The following is a 19,928-nucleotide window of genomic DNA, read 5'->3' on the forward strand; positions in this document are numbered from 1 at the left end:
ACTCTAGAACCATGCGCCCTCAGGACGCTCTTCTCTCTCTCTCTCTCTCTCTCTCTCTCTCACCATCTGTAAACATACATGTCTCATTAATGCACGTTAATGCATCTTGCTGGGGGGATAACATGCAGCAAAGGGTTGAGGGCTGGAATCCAGCCTGGGACGCTGCTCAGTCTTGATGTCTTGATACAAGTGGTGCATGCTCTACCAGGTGAGCTACCAGGGCATACGTGGTTACCAAACATGGTTATGTGGTTATTTGCATGAAATATATGGTTTATCAGTAGTTTATTATAGATCGCTTCCTGAACAGATTTCGATCAGCAAATGGATTTTGGTAGCACTTTTTAAATCATGCTAAAATTGCATATCTCACCTGATGGCTTGAAAAGAAATAGTCTGGTCGTTTGATCTGCACCAGAGTTTGATTGACAGCTTTCACACCAGTCCAATTGACGCACACTAACTGGGCACCAGGGTACATGCAAAGTTATACTGAATATCAGTAGCTTCTACAAATATCAGGCCAGTCAAACCAACTCGCAGCACACTTTGGCTAAACGTCTAAATACTAGAGAAATAAAGAGAAAAATGCAGAGAAGCGAATTGTAATGGAAAAAGGATCATCTGATGGTGTCTTACGAAATTTTGACTCACCAGATCTTATCTCTTGATAACTCTCATTCTCGGCACCACACAGAAGCCTCCCCCTTGTTCTGTTTTGTCCTTCACTAACAAAATACATGAAATTAAATCTGCATTGGTCATATCCCTGATCTCTACACTGTGACCCCTATGTCTTGCCCTATCATTTTAAGGCCCTTTCTTGTGTCTTTAAAGGACACAATTGGCCTTTGGCCAGATTTCTGAAGGACATTTTTAACAGTGTTGGTAACATTATTTTATTCATCCTAAATTTAGAAACTTAGCCATGAGCCTTCTTATTTAAAAAAATAAGTCCTATTTATCAAACAGAACTTGTGATCAGTGATCAGTGATGCCTCCTCTCTACGTACTGTTGACCCCTTTAACCTGTGTTTTTTCCCCGACTCCTCCTTTCCGCCTGTTGTCTTTATTTTTACAGAAAACCTCAACATGCTTCAGCTTTCAAGAAACAATGTTTAGTCGTCTATGAGAAAACCTGTTGAGTTATAAGAAGCTATGGAAGAGACGCTACTTTGGAAGGTAAGCGGGCTCTTTGAACTCTAAAGGAAGTCATCACATTAGATCCTGCCTCTGAACAACCAGTGCACAACGACTGTTGCTCAGATTTGAAGTTAAAATATCTTTAACATGTTCATACAATAAGTGTACGTTTAAACATGGATACTTGGATCCAAAGGACCAGCTGCTGCACTCACCCAGTGTTTTGAGTGTGTGCTTGCTTCACTGTGTGCTTTGTCCTGTCGTGTTGTTTACATTGGTATCATCTGGAATACATCCCTGTTATCACTTACTTTCTCTCATCTCTCAGCTCAAGGACCTTGAGGTTTGGAGGTTCAACAGGGCAAAATCCGTAGACTACATAAATCTGGTACTGAACAAGAGCAGGAGTTTCCATTAGCACATTAAGCTTGATGGAAAAAGTGTATGAATGTGAAGAGGGCACCGGGGGGTAGTAAGGTATTATGAGCTCTTTTAGATATGATGGTGTCTAACCATGAAGAGCTTTATATGTAAGGAAGACCATTTTAAATTATATTCTAGATTTAACAGGTAGCCAACGCAAAGAAGCCAAAAATGGGAGAGATGTGATCTCTGATCTTGGTTCCTGTCAGAACACGTGCAGCAGCATTCTGAATTAGCTGCAAAGTCCTAAGAGACTTATTGGAGCAGCCTAAAGATTTACAACAGTCCAGCCTAGAAGTAACAAATGTGTGGACTAGTTTTTCTGCATCTGCTTGAGACACGATGCGTCTGATTTTGGCCATGTTATGTAAGTGGAAGAATGCAGTGCTCGAAATTTGTTTTATGTGGACATTAAAGGACAAATCCTGATCAAAAACAATCAATGCCCTACTGTACCAAAGTGAGGCATAAAAGCTAAAGGATCAGAAAATTCCTGAATGAAACAAGAGAGAAACAAGATTAAATCACAAATAATGGGGGGTCATACATTTATTATAAACTAAGTGATTAGTTTGAGCAAAGTTTCCAAGAGAGTATGGGGAACATTTAAAATTACCCCTCGAAATCACAGCCAGTCCAACCAGAAATCTTTGGTTGATTATAATTATGGTAGAAAAACGATTGATATGCCAGAAAACAGGGCTGACCAAGGAGGCATGAGGTGCACCAAGAATTTTAACATTCACAGTGCAACAGGTGATACTTCACATCAGAACTGAAGACATACTTCATCCTCCCCTATCCCCGTCCCCATTCTTAATCCCACCTACTAATCTCTGACTGATCAATTTCTTTCTCCAACCAGTGTAAACAGCCATTACCGAGTACAACACCAGACCTATTTGAATCACTGAAATTGGAGATGTGCTTGGTAATTCAGAGGGTGGATCCATGCTAATATGTCTGAAAAAGCAGACTTGGTTGATTTGGTACAGTCCAAACCTTGGCAGAATCATACCTAGGCTTTAGGACTTTAAGTGATGCATGTGATACATGTACCATGTGACCATATGACCATGTGACAAACTGTTACCTGACACCTGAGAGATGGATGTTAACTTTTTACATCACAACGGATCCTGCCATCGACCAGCTGCCTGCAGCCTCATTAGATTTCCTTCAACGTCTCTTTCGAGGTTTTGAATGTTGTGTTTAGACTCCAGATGTAAGTAAATGAATGACAGTGGGATCTTGAGCTCATGCTCATGTGAATATGGCCTATATTTCATACTTGTGATGACTTACAGATAAATGCTTGTGGAGGTTTGTAAAGGTCACTTTAAATAGATCTGTGGGATTATATTAGTTTGGCCAACTATTTCTGTATGCAGACTAAATGTAACACCAAACCACACTTTCATTTTCATTACTGATATTTTTTTATACTCCCTATCGTCCTGGTAAAGTAAAGCAATTTCTTAAATGGTATGCTTTAGACACAAATCTAAAAAATATTTTCTTATGAATATTTTGGATGTTTTCCTGCACGTATTTTAAAAGTAATCTAGTTTAACTCATTGATTCATAAAACACTTTACTGTATTGTATTTGTGCTGTCCATATTTTGCCACATGATCACTCAGAGTTTTTTTTTTTTTGCACTCTTGCACACAGTTGTTTATCACAGCCCTGTTCAGTTCACACAAAATAACTGCCAGTGTCACTACAAAATGATTCTACGATTCTCTATCAGGCCTGTTTTACTACTTTCTCCTTCAGTGTTGGACATCCATGGCTGTTGCATGTCATTGATTCCCTCCTCACAGAATGCTGAGGATGCAAGTAGCAACTAAACACTCATGGACTACCTTGGGGAGGGAGGGAGAGTGAGAGAGAGTGACACATACAGGGAGTGAAATAATGACTTTTCTTACTCAGCGGCAGCTCCTGCTGAAATACTTATTTATATTAAAAGGATTGGCTTTGGGCCCTTTCAAAGCCAGAGCAGACCTTCCTCATTCGTGGAGCTGCTAGGAATTTGAAGTGCAGAGAGCTCAAAGTAAAGTCTCTCTGAAGTATTGTAACCACCATAAGAGGTTTTCTAGAAAAGATTTCCATAATTTTAGCTATTTTGTATTCTTTCCTTCATCCCCCTTTCATTTACCAGGTTAGTCCCTTTGACATTATGATTTGGCATGTTATTAACAGACATCTGAGAAAGAGCCATTGATGAATGAGTTTTCAGTGTTTTTTATGTTCCTGTCAGCTTAACTCCACAATCTTCTCACTCCTAAAAAACTCGAGCTTGACTAACCTCTTTCCATCAATGGCTCAAAAACTGTTGACTAACCAAACAACTACACTTTATGATAACTCTATGATTATGTCATTTGTGATAATGCTGTCATTTATTATATTATTTGAAATGTACCTCTTAATAAAATAAGACCATACTCAAGTTTTATTGTTATATACTTCATTATATTTGATTTTTTACAACACTGTAATTAGGTTTAGGAAGGACAAATTTCTGCATTTTGTACATTAATTACATGTAAGTGTTCATTGTGTTTCTGTGTAATTCTACAGTCTTTGTGAATTCGGTCTTGTCACTTTATTTTATTACTTTATTATTATTTTTTTTTTTTTGCGTAATTTGGCAACTTTTTATGAGATAAATTGTAAGTATTCAATTTCTGCCCACATATGTAATGTCTCATGTGAACCAAATCAGGTATTGTTACTGAGTGCTGTTTATGATAATGCAAGAAATATTTTTATAGTTTTAGAGTTCCCAAACTTGAAACATAAGAAGAGGTTTCAAGTTTCAACTTTAATGCATGCAAAAATAATGGATAATTCAAATTAATCACATTCCATTAAAACGTATTAAAATTACCAAATGTACTTAATTGTGATGTAATTATGTATCATCCTTCCTGTTTGAATGAGCATAGACAAAATTCCCTGTAGTTTGTATTTATCAAGCTATTTTTAGATGTAGAGTTCAAGAGAGCTTTCAAGGTAATTGCTTTAACTCTAATTTAAATGCTAAGATCAGAATGTAGTCCACTATATTTACTATCTACCACAAACTATCTAACTACTATCTTTCTATTAAAAGCTGTGGACTGCAATTTTCCTGTTCAAGTAGATTGGTGACATATGTTAAAAACTGAATGCATTGATACCATCGTGTTATGAGTTTAGCGCCTGTATTGCACAGGCGATGAGATGTGGAACTATTTTTCATACTTTTTTAAACATACATTTGTTCAATATTAGATTAGACAGAAATAATAAATTGTATATCTAAAAATCTGAATCTCAATATATGTGGGCTTAAATTGTATGCATCCTTATTTAGTATCAACACAAAACTTTGCATAAATTATGACTTAAATTAAAACCATATCTTCCCCAAATTAATGGATTTTTTTGTTCTTTGTTCTTCTCTATAGGATACAAAAAACAACAGCACCCATGACTTGTCACGCAGTCCTCAGAGCCTCAGTGACACCGGCTACTCCTCTGATGGCATCTCCAGCTCCCATAGTGAAATCACAGGTCTAATCCAAGAAGAGGAGATGAAGCTGAGTGAGAGGGGTATTAGTGGGCGGGGCTCCCCACCAAGCCCTTCTGAAATCACCAAGCTTGAAAGCTCCATGAGGCCTTTGCTGGAGAAGAGTCTTTCCGAAGACAAGGTGGACAGAAGGGGGAGGAAACACAGAGACAGGGACTTGGATGACAGAGGAAAGCAACGCCCACGCTCCCTGTCAATCCCACCAGATGCATACGACTCTGATGAGGAACTAGAGGACATACTTGAGGAAGAAGAGGATGGAAAGGACTGGGAGGGTAAACGGAAGGAAGTGAAGGAGGAGAAGAAAGAGAAGAAAAAGAAGGAAAAAGATGCTGAGCCCACAGAGATGACAGATGAAGAGTTTATGAGAAGACAAATAATGGAGATGAGTGCTGATGAGGAAAATGAGGAGGAGGAGGAAGAGATGGAGGAAGAGGAAGATGAGGAAGACGAAGGTTATGGCTACCAGAAACCCAAGAAAAGCCATCATAAACACAGCATCTCTGACTCAGGGAAGGAGAAGAGACGTCTTCAGCACCACTCAAGCAGCTTTGAGGAGGAAACTAAAAGTTCTACCGATGTTTATAAAGGCTCAGTTGAGGAGGGTGAGGAAGATGTGATGTCACAAGGAGGCCTGAGGCGCTTCAAAACCATTGAACTCAATAACACCAATAGCTACAGCAGAGACATGGAGCTTAGCAGTGAAAACGACTTAAGCCTTGATCGGGAACCAGAGCTAGAGATGGAGAGCCTGACAGGTTCTCCTGAGGAGCGTTCTCGGGGTGACTACTCCTCTACTCTTCCAGCCACTTCATCTTCATATGGATCAGGCCAATCTCCTACTTCCATCTCATCAATGGAGGAGGACAGTGACAGTAGCCCCAGCAGGAGGCAAAGACTGGAAGAGGCCAAGCAGCAGAGGAAAGCACGCCACCGCTCTCATGGTCCTCTTCTTCCCACCATTGAAGACTCTTCAGAAGAGGATGAGTTGAGAGAGGAGGAGGAACTTCTGAGAGAGCAGGAGAAGATGAGGGAGGTGGAACAACAGAGAATAAGGAGCACAGCACGTAAGACCAAGAGGGATAAGGAGGAGCTGAGGGCTCAAAGGCGCAGAGAGAGGTCCAAGACACCACCTAGCAATCTCTCACCTATTGAAGATGCTTCTCCAACAGAAGAGCTAAGACAAGCTGCAGAAATGGAAGAGCTTCATCGCTCTTCTGCTTCTGAATATTCCCCTCAGAGTCTGGACTCAGAAGCTGAGGGATACGAGTCCAAACTTTACAAATCAGGCAGTGAGTACAACCTGCCTACTTTTATGTCTCTATACTCACCAGTTGAGAAATCATCAACTACAACAACCACCACCGCACCATCCTCAACTTCCAAACCACTGAAGAGTGCTGAGGAGGTTTATGAGGAGATGATGAGGAAGGCAGAGATGCTCCAAAAGCAACAGAAACAGCAGCAGCAACAGCAGCAACATGGAAGACATGGGCAGTATTACGAGGAAGATGTTAATGGACAAGGTTATGATGAAGATTATGAATATGAACAAGATCAAACAGGATATGACAATGAGGCAGTGGAGACAGAAACAGATATTTATGAGGAAATCCGACAAACATCTCAGAACATCACCAAGATGCAGCAGGCCACTGATGAACAAGTAGAGATTGAGATTGAGAGCTCCTACCCAGACAAACAGCTCCTGGACACAGGCTCAGCCTTTGCTAAGCTACTAGAGCAAAGCAGTGCTCTCCTAACTCCAGGGACTAGCCCCACTCAGATATCAGCTCCTGTCTCCTTTGCTGAGACTGGGGGACGGATTCCCGATGTACGAGTGACACAACACTTCTCTGCAAAGGATGGACACAAAGACAGGATCAAGAGTCAAGCCGGAAAGAATGGTATAACTCCAGCAGTGGCTGCTACCACCATTGCAGCTTATGGAGTATATGCAAGAGATGCAGTGACTATTTCTCAGACTAGTTCAAGCCACACTATGACGTCTACTCAGTCTGGTATATATGGCCGACACACAGGAAGTCCTGCCACATCCTCAGCTACAGTCTCAAGTGTATGCAGCAAGATTGCAGAGATTACTCAGGCCTACAGTCAAAGAGAAGTGATCACCAGAAGGGTAGGGGAGACCAGGGGTGTTCAAGTGCGAGACAGTTCAACATCTTCTACTGAGAGAATTATTGAGCCACGTTCTCCCAAGTATACTACTTATTACAGGAGCACCAGTCCTCCTCTTTCTCCATCACCACCGCCTCAAAGTCCCACCAGTTCACCATCCAGAAGGAACACAGCTGAGTTCTCTACACAGACGTTCAGTTCAGCATTACGAATGGAGTCAGCTGGCTCTGGACCTTCATCTCCAGTAATGGCTCAGGGAACCCAAACATCGCATCGATCAGTCTCCCCACGACTCTATCGACAGCAGTCTTCCCAGGATGCCACATACTCCCCACCATCAAGCCCAGCTAGGCCAACAACAGTCAACACTGCTACTTCTCCCCTTTCTTCACCTACCCGATTTAGCCGCCAATCAACATTTGATGCTTACTCTCCATGTGGCAGTCCTCCAGACACACCACCTTACCAACAGTCTCCTACACACAGCTTCTATCGAACACAAAGAGTGGAGAAGGTAAATGTGGGAACAAGTATGGTCACCACAGCCAGCACTTACACCAGAGGGTCTATGTCAATGGATAACATCTCCCTCTGTCGTATATCTACAGTTCCAGGCACTTCTAGGGTAGAGCAGGGCCATATGATCCAAGGGGGAAGTGTTGTGGACCTCCGAACAGCCACCAAACCAGCTCCCATTATCATGACTGACCAGGGAATGGATCTCACATCTTTGGCCACTGAAAGCAGAAAATACCATGGTGGATCAGAGGGCAGTAGACATTCAACAATTGTTCAGCCACTGATTATGAACCTGAACACCCAGGAGACCACCACACCAACCACTGTGAGTGTAACTGTGGCTGCTTCCATGTTTATGACCCAGCCCAAACAGCCAACAGTTTATGGAGATCCCCATCAAAATCGAATGGATCTGGGTCAGGGCATGGGTTCGGCTGTGTGTCTTTCCCAGAGCAAACCAATTTCACCGCCAGCTGATCCATCAATACCAAAAATTGATGCCAAACTGGAAGACCTCAGTGTCCAACAGAGAGAGCTACAAAAACAACAAGAGAAGCTGCAGAAGCAACAAGAGCTCCTTGAACAGCAGTTGCAGCAGCACCATCAGATGCAACATCAGCAGCAACAAGCCTCTGCTTTGGCCAGGTATACCCTTACTGGCCAGATTGCACCTTTACTGAAAAAAGACTTGCTAGTCAGCCAGATTAGCACTACCTCAGCTGTGGTCAGTGCAGTATCACCAGTTATTAACCCTGAGATGTATGGCACTGGTCCTGTTGAGCTGAAAGGGAAGCCAAGTCCCCCAGGTCTGATGTCAGGAGCTAAATCACCACATAGCATGGTAGTACAGATGGATGGAGGGCCAGAGCAGGCCAGGGCAGTGACTCAGCTGGTGAAGGTAGAAGAGGGACAGGATGCTATGGATCTGACAGGAGGCCAAATTAAACCTGACAACCAACCAGCTTGCTGTGATGTTGTTTATCGACTTCCATTTGGTGGAAGTTGTGTTGGTGGTTCTGAAAAAGAGGGCATAAGACCACCATCTGCCCCACCTCTTACCTATGAGTCTGACCAAGAAAGACTGCCTGAAAGTTACCATGAGTATCCAATGGATGGACGTAAGGCCTACACATTACCTTTCCCTGGTAGGCTCCAGCCTTCAATGTCTGATACAAACCTTGCTGAAGCTGGACTACAGTCCTACCATTCTAAACTAGAACCACACATCCAAGCCTCAGGGGAACTTGCTGTAGATCTAACTGCTATGAAACAGGGCTATGGATATATTGGGATGCAGTATGGGTCCTATACAGATTTACGTCATGGAGGAGACATAACAGCCCAAACACTGCCTATAAGGAGATATAATTCCTTGTCTAACATCAGTTCAGATTATGGCTACTCTGCTCGTGACATTGCTAGCTTCCAAGAAGCTAACTTGGCTCAATACAGTGCTACAACTGCCAGGGAGATCAGCCGAATGTGTGCAGCACTCAATTCCATTGATAGGTATGGAAGCAATCCAGATTTGATGCAATTTGGCAGTTTGGGTAGAGGAACTGGGCCTGGGACCTCCAGACTTGCAGCAGGTCTTGGCATGAGACAAAACCTCCTCTTCGGACTAGACGGAAAGCCAATCTCCCACAGTCAAGCACTAACCAACCTTATCAATGCCAGGCAGGCCAGTCTCAGAGCCATGTATCCTGCTGCTATTAGGTCCTCTGATGGAATGATCTACTCTACCATTCAGACGCCCATCGCTTCTACACTTCCCATCACAACCCAGCCTGCCTCTGTTCTTCGTCCACTACTGAGGGGCGTTTACAGGCCGTACCCCTCTGCCAACATGACACCTGTGCCCCTATCCAGTCTTACCAGACTACCAATGAGCCCCAGAATGCCTCTATCTGGACAAGCTCCAGTCCGTTACTCCGCACCAGGTCTTCTACAAACAACGACAACCACTGCCACTACTGGTGGTGCTGCAACAACTTCAGCACCAATAGGTGCCCCTGTGACTGTTTCCATGACAACTACTAGCTCTATAGTCCAGGATGAACCAGTTTACCTTGGTAAAGGTGCCACAGTGACTTCCTCATCAGCACCAGGAACTGTTGCCATACCAATGGAGCCACAGCAGCAGCCAATAAACCTTTCCCAGGCACACCTAAACAGTCAACAACAGCAACAGGTGACAGCTGCTCAGCAGCCACAGCAACCTCCTCCTGCAGCCCATGCCTACCCACTTTCAGCGGCTTCACACACTCAAGGCTATACCCAACCTTCAGGGGGTCCCTCTGCTCCCACTGGTGGCTTACCCATTCCAGGGGGTCTTCCTCCCTTCCCTCCACCAGGTGCCGTCCACAAGGAGGGCGAAACCGAGGCAGAGAGGCTGCACCGGCAGCAGGAACAGCTCCTGCAGATGGAGAGGGAGCGTGTGGAGCTGGAGAAACTCCGGCAACTGCGTCTGCAGGAGGAGCTGGAACGGGAAAGGATAGAGCTGAAGCTGCACAGGGAGAAGGAGCAGATACTGGTGCAGCGAGAGTTACAGGAGCTACAGACCATCAAGGAACAGGTAGAGGGAGAAACAGGAGGCAGAATGGAAAGTTTGATAGTTGTAGTAGTAGATGTTTTGTGGTTTTTGTTTTGCTTTGGATATTAGTTTTTGTTTTGTTTTTTTCTTTTATTTTGTGGTAGTATTATTGTGGTGTGTTCTATTGAGTTATTATTATGCTTTTATATTATTTAAACTGCTTTTGTTCTTTCAATGTCATGTCTTTGAAATGCAAAAAGTAAATAGACTTGCTATGCAAGATAAAGTACACGATTCCCATAAATATTAAATAAAACAATAAAACAAAAAAAACAAAAAAATGATTCTAAAATTCTAAATACAGTATTTGGTATATCAGTATGCATGCTTTCCACTGCATGTATTCTATAAATTCCTCAAAAAAGTACATGTAACATGTGAAAGTGGCCAGAGAGATGCTTAAGTATCCCTTCAGAGGATGATGTTAAAATTCTACCATTGTAGAAAAAAATGTTATTTCATGTAATGATTGATTGATGGCTTTTTTTGTTAAAAGAAATGTCTGCATCTAGCCTGCATTACAAAAATATAGTTCTTAAGTCTGCATGCTATGATGTTCACTTTACCAGACATTTCCTGTATATATTTTGCATGAACATGGTTGTAGTATGTATGTGTGATAGAAACTGACGATGCTCAGATTTGGTTTGTAAAGTGGTTTCATGTTGTATTTGTTGGTCTGATTTATATTCAGAAGAAAAACAGAAAGTGGTTTCATATTCCATGTGTTGGTCTGACTTATATGCAAAAGTGGACCCCATTATGTTGTAAACTAAATAATCAATAGCAACACATTTGTTAAAAAAATATTGCTATTCTCAGCTCCTTATAGCCTTGTGAAGGTGTGTTAACAGTTAACAGAAGGGCTAACATGACCATTTTCTTCTTTTTTGATAGAACAAGCAGTTGAAAATCTTTCAAGTTAACTCTGTTAAACAGGTGTGGAAGCCTTCCTTAATGAGAATGAACTAGAGATGGAATGTTTAATATGCATCTCATAACCAACCGTATAAGCAAAAACCCTAACTCCTTGCACTGGCCTGCCATTTATGCAAGAAAGAAAATGCATTAAATATTTTCTTATGAGCATTGTTATGACTGGCAACAGCAATTACCAGTACATGCTGCACTTCATTTATGTTGCGCTTCCATTCTTGTTTTTTGCGATGTCTAGAAGTTTGACTAATTTGGAACCATTTTCAAAACTAATCCATCAGCACAAGAATAACTCCATGTCACATTAAGTTTCAGGAGTCTTGTGATTTGGTGTGCATTTTTGATCTATACAGCCATCGTGCCAAAAGTCAACAACCTTGTCCTCTTCTGTCTTTATTGTCTCTCTCTCTCTGTGTTTCTCTCATCTTATCTTTTTCCCATCATTTATTTTTCTTGTTTTATCATTTCTCCTCCTCTCAACGATCCACTCTCACCTCTCTCTTGTGTCATACATACTCCATACTTTTCTGTCTTATCCTCTTTCTCTCTCTGTTTTGGCCAATGTGTGCTTCTTTCTGTTCCCCTTTTCCACCAACATTTTTTTAGGTTCTACAGCAGCAGCAACATGAACGTGAGAAACAGCTTGTTCTCCAGAGAGAGCAACTGGCTCAACAGAAGTCCCAGCTCGACCAGATCCAGTCTTTACAGCACCAGCTCCAGCAGCAACTTGTAGAGCAGAAGAGACAGAAAACCGCAGTTCACAGCGTGCGGGTGAGGAGAGTAAAGAACATGTCATGTTGTTTAGCATTGATGTTGAAGGCTTCAGGTTTTGGACAACTGTGACAGGAAATTTTAGGGTGTGGAAAGTACAAAAATTAAGGGTAAATATGCCACATGAAGCTCTTGCTAATATAGTTTTGGCCTGCCAGACACATGCCTAGCTATCCTTGCAGAACTTTTTGTTATTTCCTACTTGACACCTTCATTACCACAGTATTTTCTAAAGAATAATTGATCTCAAAGTGTTCATTAAGCCACCAACACAGTCTAACAAATAATAAGCTGCTAAAGAAATTTTGCATGACATATTAAGTTTGTTTCCATGTACATTATGTTTGCACTTGGTTGTGATATGAAGTGCAATTGTGAGGCTTTTAGTGTCAGTTGAATGAAAGATGGGAGGGCATGATGAAACTATCAACGACTAACATCAACAACTAAAAACAATCCTTTTTTTCGTTCAGCTGGATGTGAATGGACAACCCGTGCACCCCTACACCGACTCTCAGATGGGCTCCCGTTCCCTCCCCAACTCTTCATCAGAGATGTGTCTTAGGAGCCAGGAGGAGCACATGGAGACCAGGAGCAACATGAGGAAACACAGCTCCATGACCAGGCTGAGCAGGGACAGCTTGGACGGCGATGGCGTGGTGTTTTACGGCTCCCCCCGCAGGATCGTGGACAGCTGTGTGCAGACAGATGATGAAGACGGCGAGGAGAGGTAGAGATGTGTGTGTGTGTGTGTGTTGGTGGGTGGATGTGTGTGTTTATTAGGCAATGATTTTTTTGATAGTCTTCTTATTTACTATGCATCTTTCTGTAATAAAAAAAAAACAAAACAAGACAAAAGTTGAGATGTAGATGCAGATTTTATGACTAACATCTTCACAGAGAATAAAGATGTCACATTTCTGAGAGTGAAAGCATTATGTAACACAAAAGGGTGATACTGTATAGACGATACCAGTATTGGTCAAATTCAAGCCCAGACATATGTTTCTATGTCACTTCATAATACAGCCTACAAATGTATAATACAGTTTTAATTATTGTTGTACAAGTTGATTCTTTCCTTCTTCTTCTCTTCTCTCCATCATTAGGTACATGATGCGTCATCGCACCAGAAGGCGTGGTCGCAGTGTTGACTGCTCCGTCCAGACAGATGATGACGAAGACAAGGCTGAGACAGAGCAGCCAGTCCGCCGCAGACGTTCCCGTTTCTCCCGGCCCTCTGAATCCAATGCCACTGGCAGCAGCACTGCCGCCACAAGCACCGCAGCTACTGACACCAAAACCGACAGTCCCAAGATGGTATCCTCCAGTATTGCCATCCAGACCATCAGGGAAATATCTTGCCAGACAGAAGTGGAACACCTAGGAAGAGTCTCCCCAGCTATCCATGTGACAGTACCAGACCCAAATAAAGTAGAGATTGTACACTACATCTCCGGACCTGAGCGGACCCAAAAAGGACAGTCTCTAGCATGCCAGACTGACCCAGAAGCCCAGTCACAGGGTGTTGTAGCTCCCCAGCTCAGTGTACCAACCACGGTCGGTCCATATTCTTCATCTACCAGTACTGGAACACAACAATCCAGTTCTGTCGACCTTCTGACCCAGCAGCGCCAGCAGCAGCATATTGCAGCAAACGCAGCCAAATTTGAGCGGCGACGCCCTGACCCGCTCGACATCAACTACCAGCCTCACAACCACCTCCACAACGAATCTATCTCCAGCATCATCCGGCAGCAGCAGACCCCCAAATCCCCACAAGTCCTTTACTCTCCCGTCTCTCCGGTGTCCCCTCACCGCCTGCTGGAGACTTCTCTGTCCAGTGAGAGGCTAAACAAGGCCCACGTCACACCTCAGCAGAAGTCCTACACAGCCGAGTCTCCCCAGCGCCACCCCTCTGTGCCACGACCCATCAAGAGCACCCAAAGGTCCATGTCAGATCCCAAGCCCCTCAGCCCCACCACAGATGAACACACCAAGGCCAGGCTGTCTCTCTATCAACAACAAGCACTCCAGAGCCAGGTAAAGTCACTCAAACCATGCTGATACATGTATTATTATTAGTTATTATTATTATGTAGCACACACTGGAGGATAAATGCTAAATTAAAGAGAATGAAGCAATTAAAGTTGATTCATTTGATCAAATGTTGCCTCATGTAGTATGTAGCACAACAACATCTCTTATAGTATTGGCTACCTTGGCAGGTATATCAGCTGGATACACTTGCCAAGGTAGCCTGGCTGAAAGCCATCCTCAATGTATAAACAAAGCTTACTGTATGTAGCCAACAGGTGAGGTCCAGTGCCAAACAACAGCGATTATTATTCAGTTACAGCTACAGTAGCTGTGGTCTGTGAAATGTAGCTGCTGCAAAGGGCTAAAACAGTCTCTCATCATCAGTTGTTACAGGGCTTCTTAGGCCTTAATGCTTTTTGGTAGACTTAGCAATACCTTATCTATGATATGAACAATATTATGAGCTAAAACCTCAGTCAGGAAGTCAGAAAGTCAGTAAAAGAGTTATCTAATAGAGTTTATTCATCTCCCCAATGACCAATCAAATTGGATATTTTGCTTTCTTTCCACATGTTTGTGCTAATGCTAATAATGCTGGATAATCCCAGAGAGGTCATTCATGTTCAGAGCCTCCTGTAGTAACCCATGTGACAAAATACTGATCAAAATCAACAATTTGATAATTTATTACAGAAAGTTCAACAGAATAAAAACTATTTGGCTCAATTTTATGTTGTTCAGCAGAGTAAAAACCTGCCATTAATACTGAACGGCCTCTATGTAACTTTGATTGAAACCATTTTTTTCATTCCATATCGCCCCTGTATTTATTTTGAGTGCTCTGAATGTTTTATGTCAATGCTATGATGACTAATACCCTTTGTTGTGGATTTTTCAGATGTCCTGTTGTTTTGTTTTCTACGTCATTTAGATTGCACAGACTTTATTTTTTAAGTCTACCCCACGCCCAATTTGAAACGAATCTGCTGTTATGAAAGAATAGCTGTCATGAAAGTGAAACACAAAGTGCTGAGCTTTTCATTGGGTATTCTGGGCCTTTGTTATAGAAACCTCCGAAGAACTCAATTTGATTGCCAAATTAGGTAGCTCTAATTTATAGAGAACTTTTCTTTAAAACCGAATTTACAAAGTGCCTCATGTAAGGCAGAAAATTAAAATGAACAAAGAATATGTAAAATATAGTTAATGTGGATCTTTCAGGTAACAAAAAACATTAGCTGGAAAATGAAAAACCAATTCCAGTAATATAGAAAGGCTGCTTAATAATAAAAGAAATAAAGAGGCAAGTTAAATAAAGTCATAATAGGATACGTTTCCAAATAAAAGTATGTTTTAAGAATAGATTTAAAAGAAGATACCCAGCCAGCCTTACTTCCTCGGGCTGCAACAGATGCCAGGGTTGCAAAACAGACTTTCAGGAATTAATGAGATTTTTTCAAAGACTCCGTGTTAAGTATTCAGTGCATCTCTGTATTATAGTGTGGTAGTTTATGTCCTAGATACGTGATGTGTTTTGTTCCAGAAAGCTTATGCAAACCTCCAGTGGTGATGTAAGATGTAACATACATTTAATTTGTCAAGTGTCTGCAGCATACAGCAAGATAAACAAAACAAAGCAGATGTGTCTGTGAAATGATCAAAATCATTTTATTCATTTATTTTCTTTTGAATGGCCCACCTTCCCACATTAATAATGAGTAATAGTAGTTACTATGTGAATGTTGTGAACAATTCTCAATTGTTATGTATAGATTGTTCACAGTGTACAGTATTTTCTCTCCTAATCATTGAACGCATTGAGAGTTTTCACTGCTAACATTATAAGATTAATAAGTCCCCACACATTGTTTTTTGTTGACGTTTCAACACATGACACACAGTGTGATCTATTTACAAATTAAAAAAACACCTAACATGTTTCAGAGGAGAAGGGACGATACAGTGTTTAGACATAAGAAAAAAGATGAACTAATTCATTCATGTCATTCATGATATGGATTAGCGAAAGCATTGACTCAGCTGAATAAAATAGGATTGCTTAGCTGGATTTGACAGGAGAAAAGGCAGCCTGTAAATATAAAGTTGTAATGATGAATCAAATCAACTCAAATTCTTGTCCTTTGTTCTTTGTGTTTTTCTTGTGATTTACAGTGGAACATATGGTGCAGTACGCATGGCCTAAAGATTTGAAGTTTGAAAACTTACAATAACAACAAGGAAAAAGTATAAAGCTATCAGGAGCAACTCATGAGTTATTTGCAATGATATTACAAACAGAAGGGAAATGTGCAAAACAAACATGCTTTATTGTGTACACCTGTCTGAGTAGTAGTTGTGTTCAACAAGTGTTGGTGACATCAATTATGGGTTTACGTCTATTTATTAAATATTGCCTATAAATTAATACCAGCAACTTAGCTATTTTGATTCATGTGCATCCTTCTATTTTTAAAACAATATTTTACTCCAAATTTTGAATTGTTTGAATTGAATTGAAACGTGTAGTCAAATGACTAATACAAGCACCACAAATTCCACTCATTTAAATAATCTTTTGTATGTCCTCTAACACAAGCTCCACTCTTGTTTCCTGTTGTCCTTGTCCCTGTGTCTATATGTGTCTCCTTTGTCTCCCTGGTATTTCCCTGTCGTTGTGTCCTTCCTTGTTTCTTCTGTTCCTTGACCTTTTTCTCTTTTTGAGTTTTGCCCCCTCCTCTTCCTCCTGCTCTATTCATCTGTTGTGCTCTTTGTATGTCCTTCCACCTCCTTCAATTTTCTTCTCCCACTGTGATCCCTCTCCATGAATCTCCCTCTACCACTTCTCTTTTCTTTTAACTTTCTTTTTCACCCCAACTTGTGTCCTACGCCCCTCCTTACCTCTGCTCACTCTTCTACACTCCCGCTCTTCTGTTTTACTTCTCTGACCCCTTTCTTTCCATGCGTCTTTGTCTCCCCATATTCTCCTGCTTTCCCATCCCTTCCTCTCTCTTTCTCTCTCTCCAGCTGGCAGCCCTACAGCAGAGCTCACTGCTTCGTAAGGTCAAGCGAACCCTGCCCAGCCCTCCTCCGGACGAGACTACCACATCAGCTCACCTACCCATGATGGCACCGGCCCTCCAACAGGTCTACCTGCCCTCCGTGCCCAGCCTCAAGCCCAGCTCCAGGTCTGGTCTGGCTGCCAAAGCCAGTCTCCTCAAAGACCTCACCCACGAGCTGAAGGCCGTGGAGCAAGAGTCGACCAAGCTGAGAAAGCAGCAAGCTGAACTGGAGGAGGAAGAGAAAGAGATTGATGCTAAATTAAGATACTTAGAGCTGGGGATCCATCAAAGGAAAGAGACACTGGTGAAGGAGAGGGAGAGGAGGGATATTGCCTACCTGAGGTGTATGGGGGACACTAGGGACTATATGTCTGATAGTGAGTTGAATAACCTACGTTTAGCAGCAGCTGCTGCGTCACATGAGACCAACGGGCTGCTGTCAACAAGGCCAAGCACTGCCCCTCTCAGCCAGTTCAGCAGCGATCTCAATACAGCAGCCCAGTACCCACCCACCTCGTCCTTCCTCTCTTGTCAGTACCCCCAAAGCCAACCGGCAGCACCAACTCAGCAATCAAGTCTGCCGTACCAGTCTTCAACATTCAACCAGCCTCCCTATCCAACAGTGTCTCAGTCCCAGGCACTGCCACAGCCCACGCCACTCCAGAGCCATGTCCCTCCTCCTGGACCTTCTTACCAGCCTCAAACCTCCTACCCTTCCCACTCCTACCCCCAAGCTCAGCCCCCATACCCCCAGACAGACATGGGGTTACCAGCTGCACCTCAGCCTCAGCCCCAGCCGGGGCATACAGGTTTTGGGCCTGCACCACCTGGTCAGCCCCCATACCCCACCCACAGCTCACCCTATCCCAGCGCTGTGTCCTCCTACCCCAGCCAGACTCCCCCATATCCTGGGCAGCCCCAAGCTGATATCTTGACAGTCCACCCAGGAAGACCAAGGCAGACTTCACTAGCCGATCTGGAGCACAAGATGCCCACCAACTATGAGACGATCAGCAACCCCACAGTCGTGGTCACCACCACGGCACAGGATGCTACCTATTCCAGTGCAGCCCCCTCTTATGGTCAGTACACTGGATCAACAACTATGGCCAGCTCCTATGGGCCCTATGGCTCAGCACCAGTGTCCAGCAGCTACGGTGGATACTCTACCATGCCACCCAGCACTTATGGCCAGTATACGTCGACCTCAGCTAGTTCATATGGCCAGTACACCACAACCACTGCTAATACTTATGGCTACACCACCACCACAGCCAGCTCTTACGGACAGTACACTTCTACAGTTTCTAATGCCTATGGGCACTCTGTAGATAGTCCCTCCACGTACAGCACTGCAGACGGGATGTATGGGGCTCCTGGCTTAGAGCAAAACATCCCAAGGAACTATATGATGATTGACGATGTAAGTGAGCTGACGGCAAAAGACGGGCTGGGCACGACGACAGGGGACATGATGCATCACGGCGGCAGTGGGCGCTACCCGGGTGACATCCACGGCCACAGCGGCACCATTGGCAGCACGACGCGTGGGGGAACTGGCAGCTCCTCCTACGGCAGGGCACCTGAAGAGGAAGCAGGGATGCAGGAAGAGCTGTACGACCACCACGGCAGGGGTAAGAGCAGCTACAGACACGGACCTCTAGGGGGCAGCAGCAGCAGCGTGAGCGCTAGCATGGGTGGGGGATCCCCCTATTACTATGACTACGACTACAAACATGGCAGCATCCGCTCCGGGGTACAGAAACCTTCGTCGTCCACCAGAAGCCTTCTGGCTCCTGCTGTCATGTCCTCCAAGCGCAGCAAGCACAGGAAACTGGGGAGTATGGAGCAAAAAATCTCCAAGTTTTCCCCCATTGAGGAGGCTCGGGATGTGGAGGCAGACCTGGCCTCCTATTCCTCAGCAACAGGGGGGACTTACCCTTCCTCTCACATCCGAGGGCGCCAGCTGATTGAAGATTACGGCTTCAAGAGGACCGCTTACGATGCCAGCAGTGGCACTGCCACTCACAGTGGTCGATACTACGGTTCATCGGTGGAGGAGGACGATCGGATTTATTACACCTCCACTGGCCGCTCCCGTTCCACCGGCTATGGCATGGACAAGATCTCATCCAGGGACTACCCTGGGTATCGCAGCCGATCCTATGAGAGGGACGACCGCTCCTACCGATCTGGCTACACCAGGGGGCGCCACCCAACCCGGCAGTATTCTGAGGAGGAGAGCCCACTCAGTCCCCTGGGGAGGTTCATGGGTTCTGGGCGATCATCAAGCTTAGGTCCCGACCCGTACGACAGTCGCAGCAGTAGATATCAATACTATTATGGCCAGTATGGTTCCAGCCACTCGCTGCCAGATGTTCAAGACCACATACGGGACCTTCCCCGGACGCATGTCTACAAATCGGATGATACTTACATAATAGACGATTATCATTGCGCTGTTTCAGACAGTGAAGGTAATTGTGGGAGCTGAATGACCCACACAGTCTCACTACCTACTACTGCCCCCACCGTTTATCTAAACGTCCCCCACCCACCCAGAGGCTAGGCTTAGCAGAGAAAAAGAGAAAGAGAAACAGAGATAGCCGTTGCATGCTGATGTTTACTTCTTCCTAAGAGTCACTTTGGAGCTCTCTTATCAGTGGACTGCTGTCTGTCTGTCTGCCTGCCTGTCCGTCCTTCCGCCTGTTCGTCCAGTCG

At 43.7% G+C, this 19,928-nt stretch overlaps 1 protein-coding gene across 4 annotated transcripts in view; it reads left to right on the top strand.

The window, feature by feature from the left end:
- bsna (bassoon presynaptic cytomatrix protein a) overlaps positions 1-19,928 on the top strand; it is a 150,664-nt gene that overhangs the window by 110,752 nt on the left and 19,984 nt on the right. For 3 of the 4 annotated variants that reach the window (XM_027288988.1, XM_027288989.1, XM_027288990.1), the window contains 5 exons: positions 5,028-10,382; positions 11,943-12,107; positions 12,581-12,837; positions 13,217-14,150; positions 17,173-19,684. In XM_027288988.1, the coding sequence (XP_027144789.1) occupies positions 5,028-10,382; positions 11,943-12,107; positions 12,581-12,837; positions 13,217-14,150; positions 17,173-19,684 (9,223 nt within the window). The remainder of the gene's footprint in view (positions 1-5,027; positions 10,383-11,942; positions 12,108-12,580; positions 12,838-13,216; positions 14,151-17,172; positions 19,685-19,928) is intronic. The other variant, XM_027288991.1, reaches the window with a different exon arrangement.

This window comes from Larimichthys crocea, chromosome XV, assembly GCF_000972845.2.
Source record: "Larimichthys crocea isolate SSNF chromosome XV, L_crocea_2.0, whole genome shotgun sequence".
NCBI classification, from domain to species: domain Eukaryota; kingdom Metazoa; phylum Chordata; class Actinopteri; family Sciaenidae; genus Larimichthys; species Larimichthys crocea.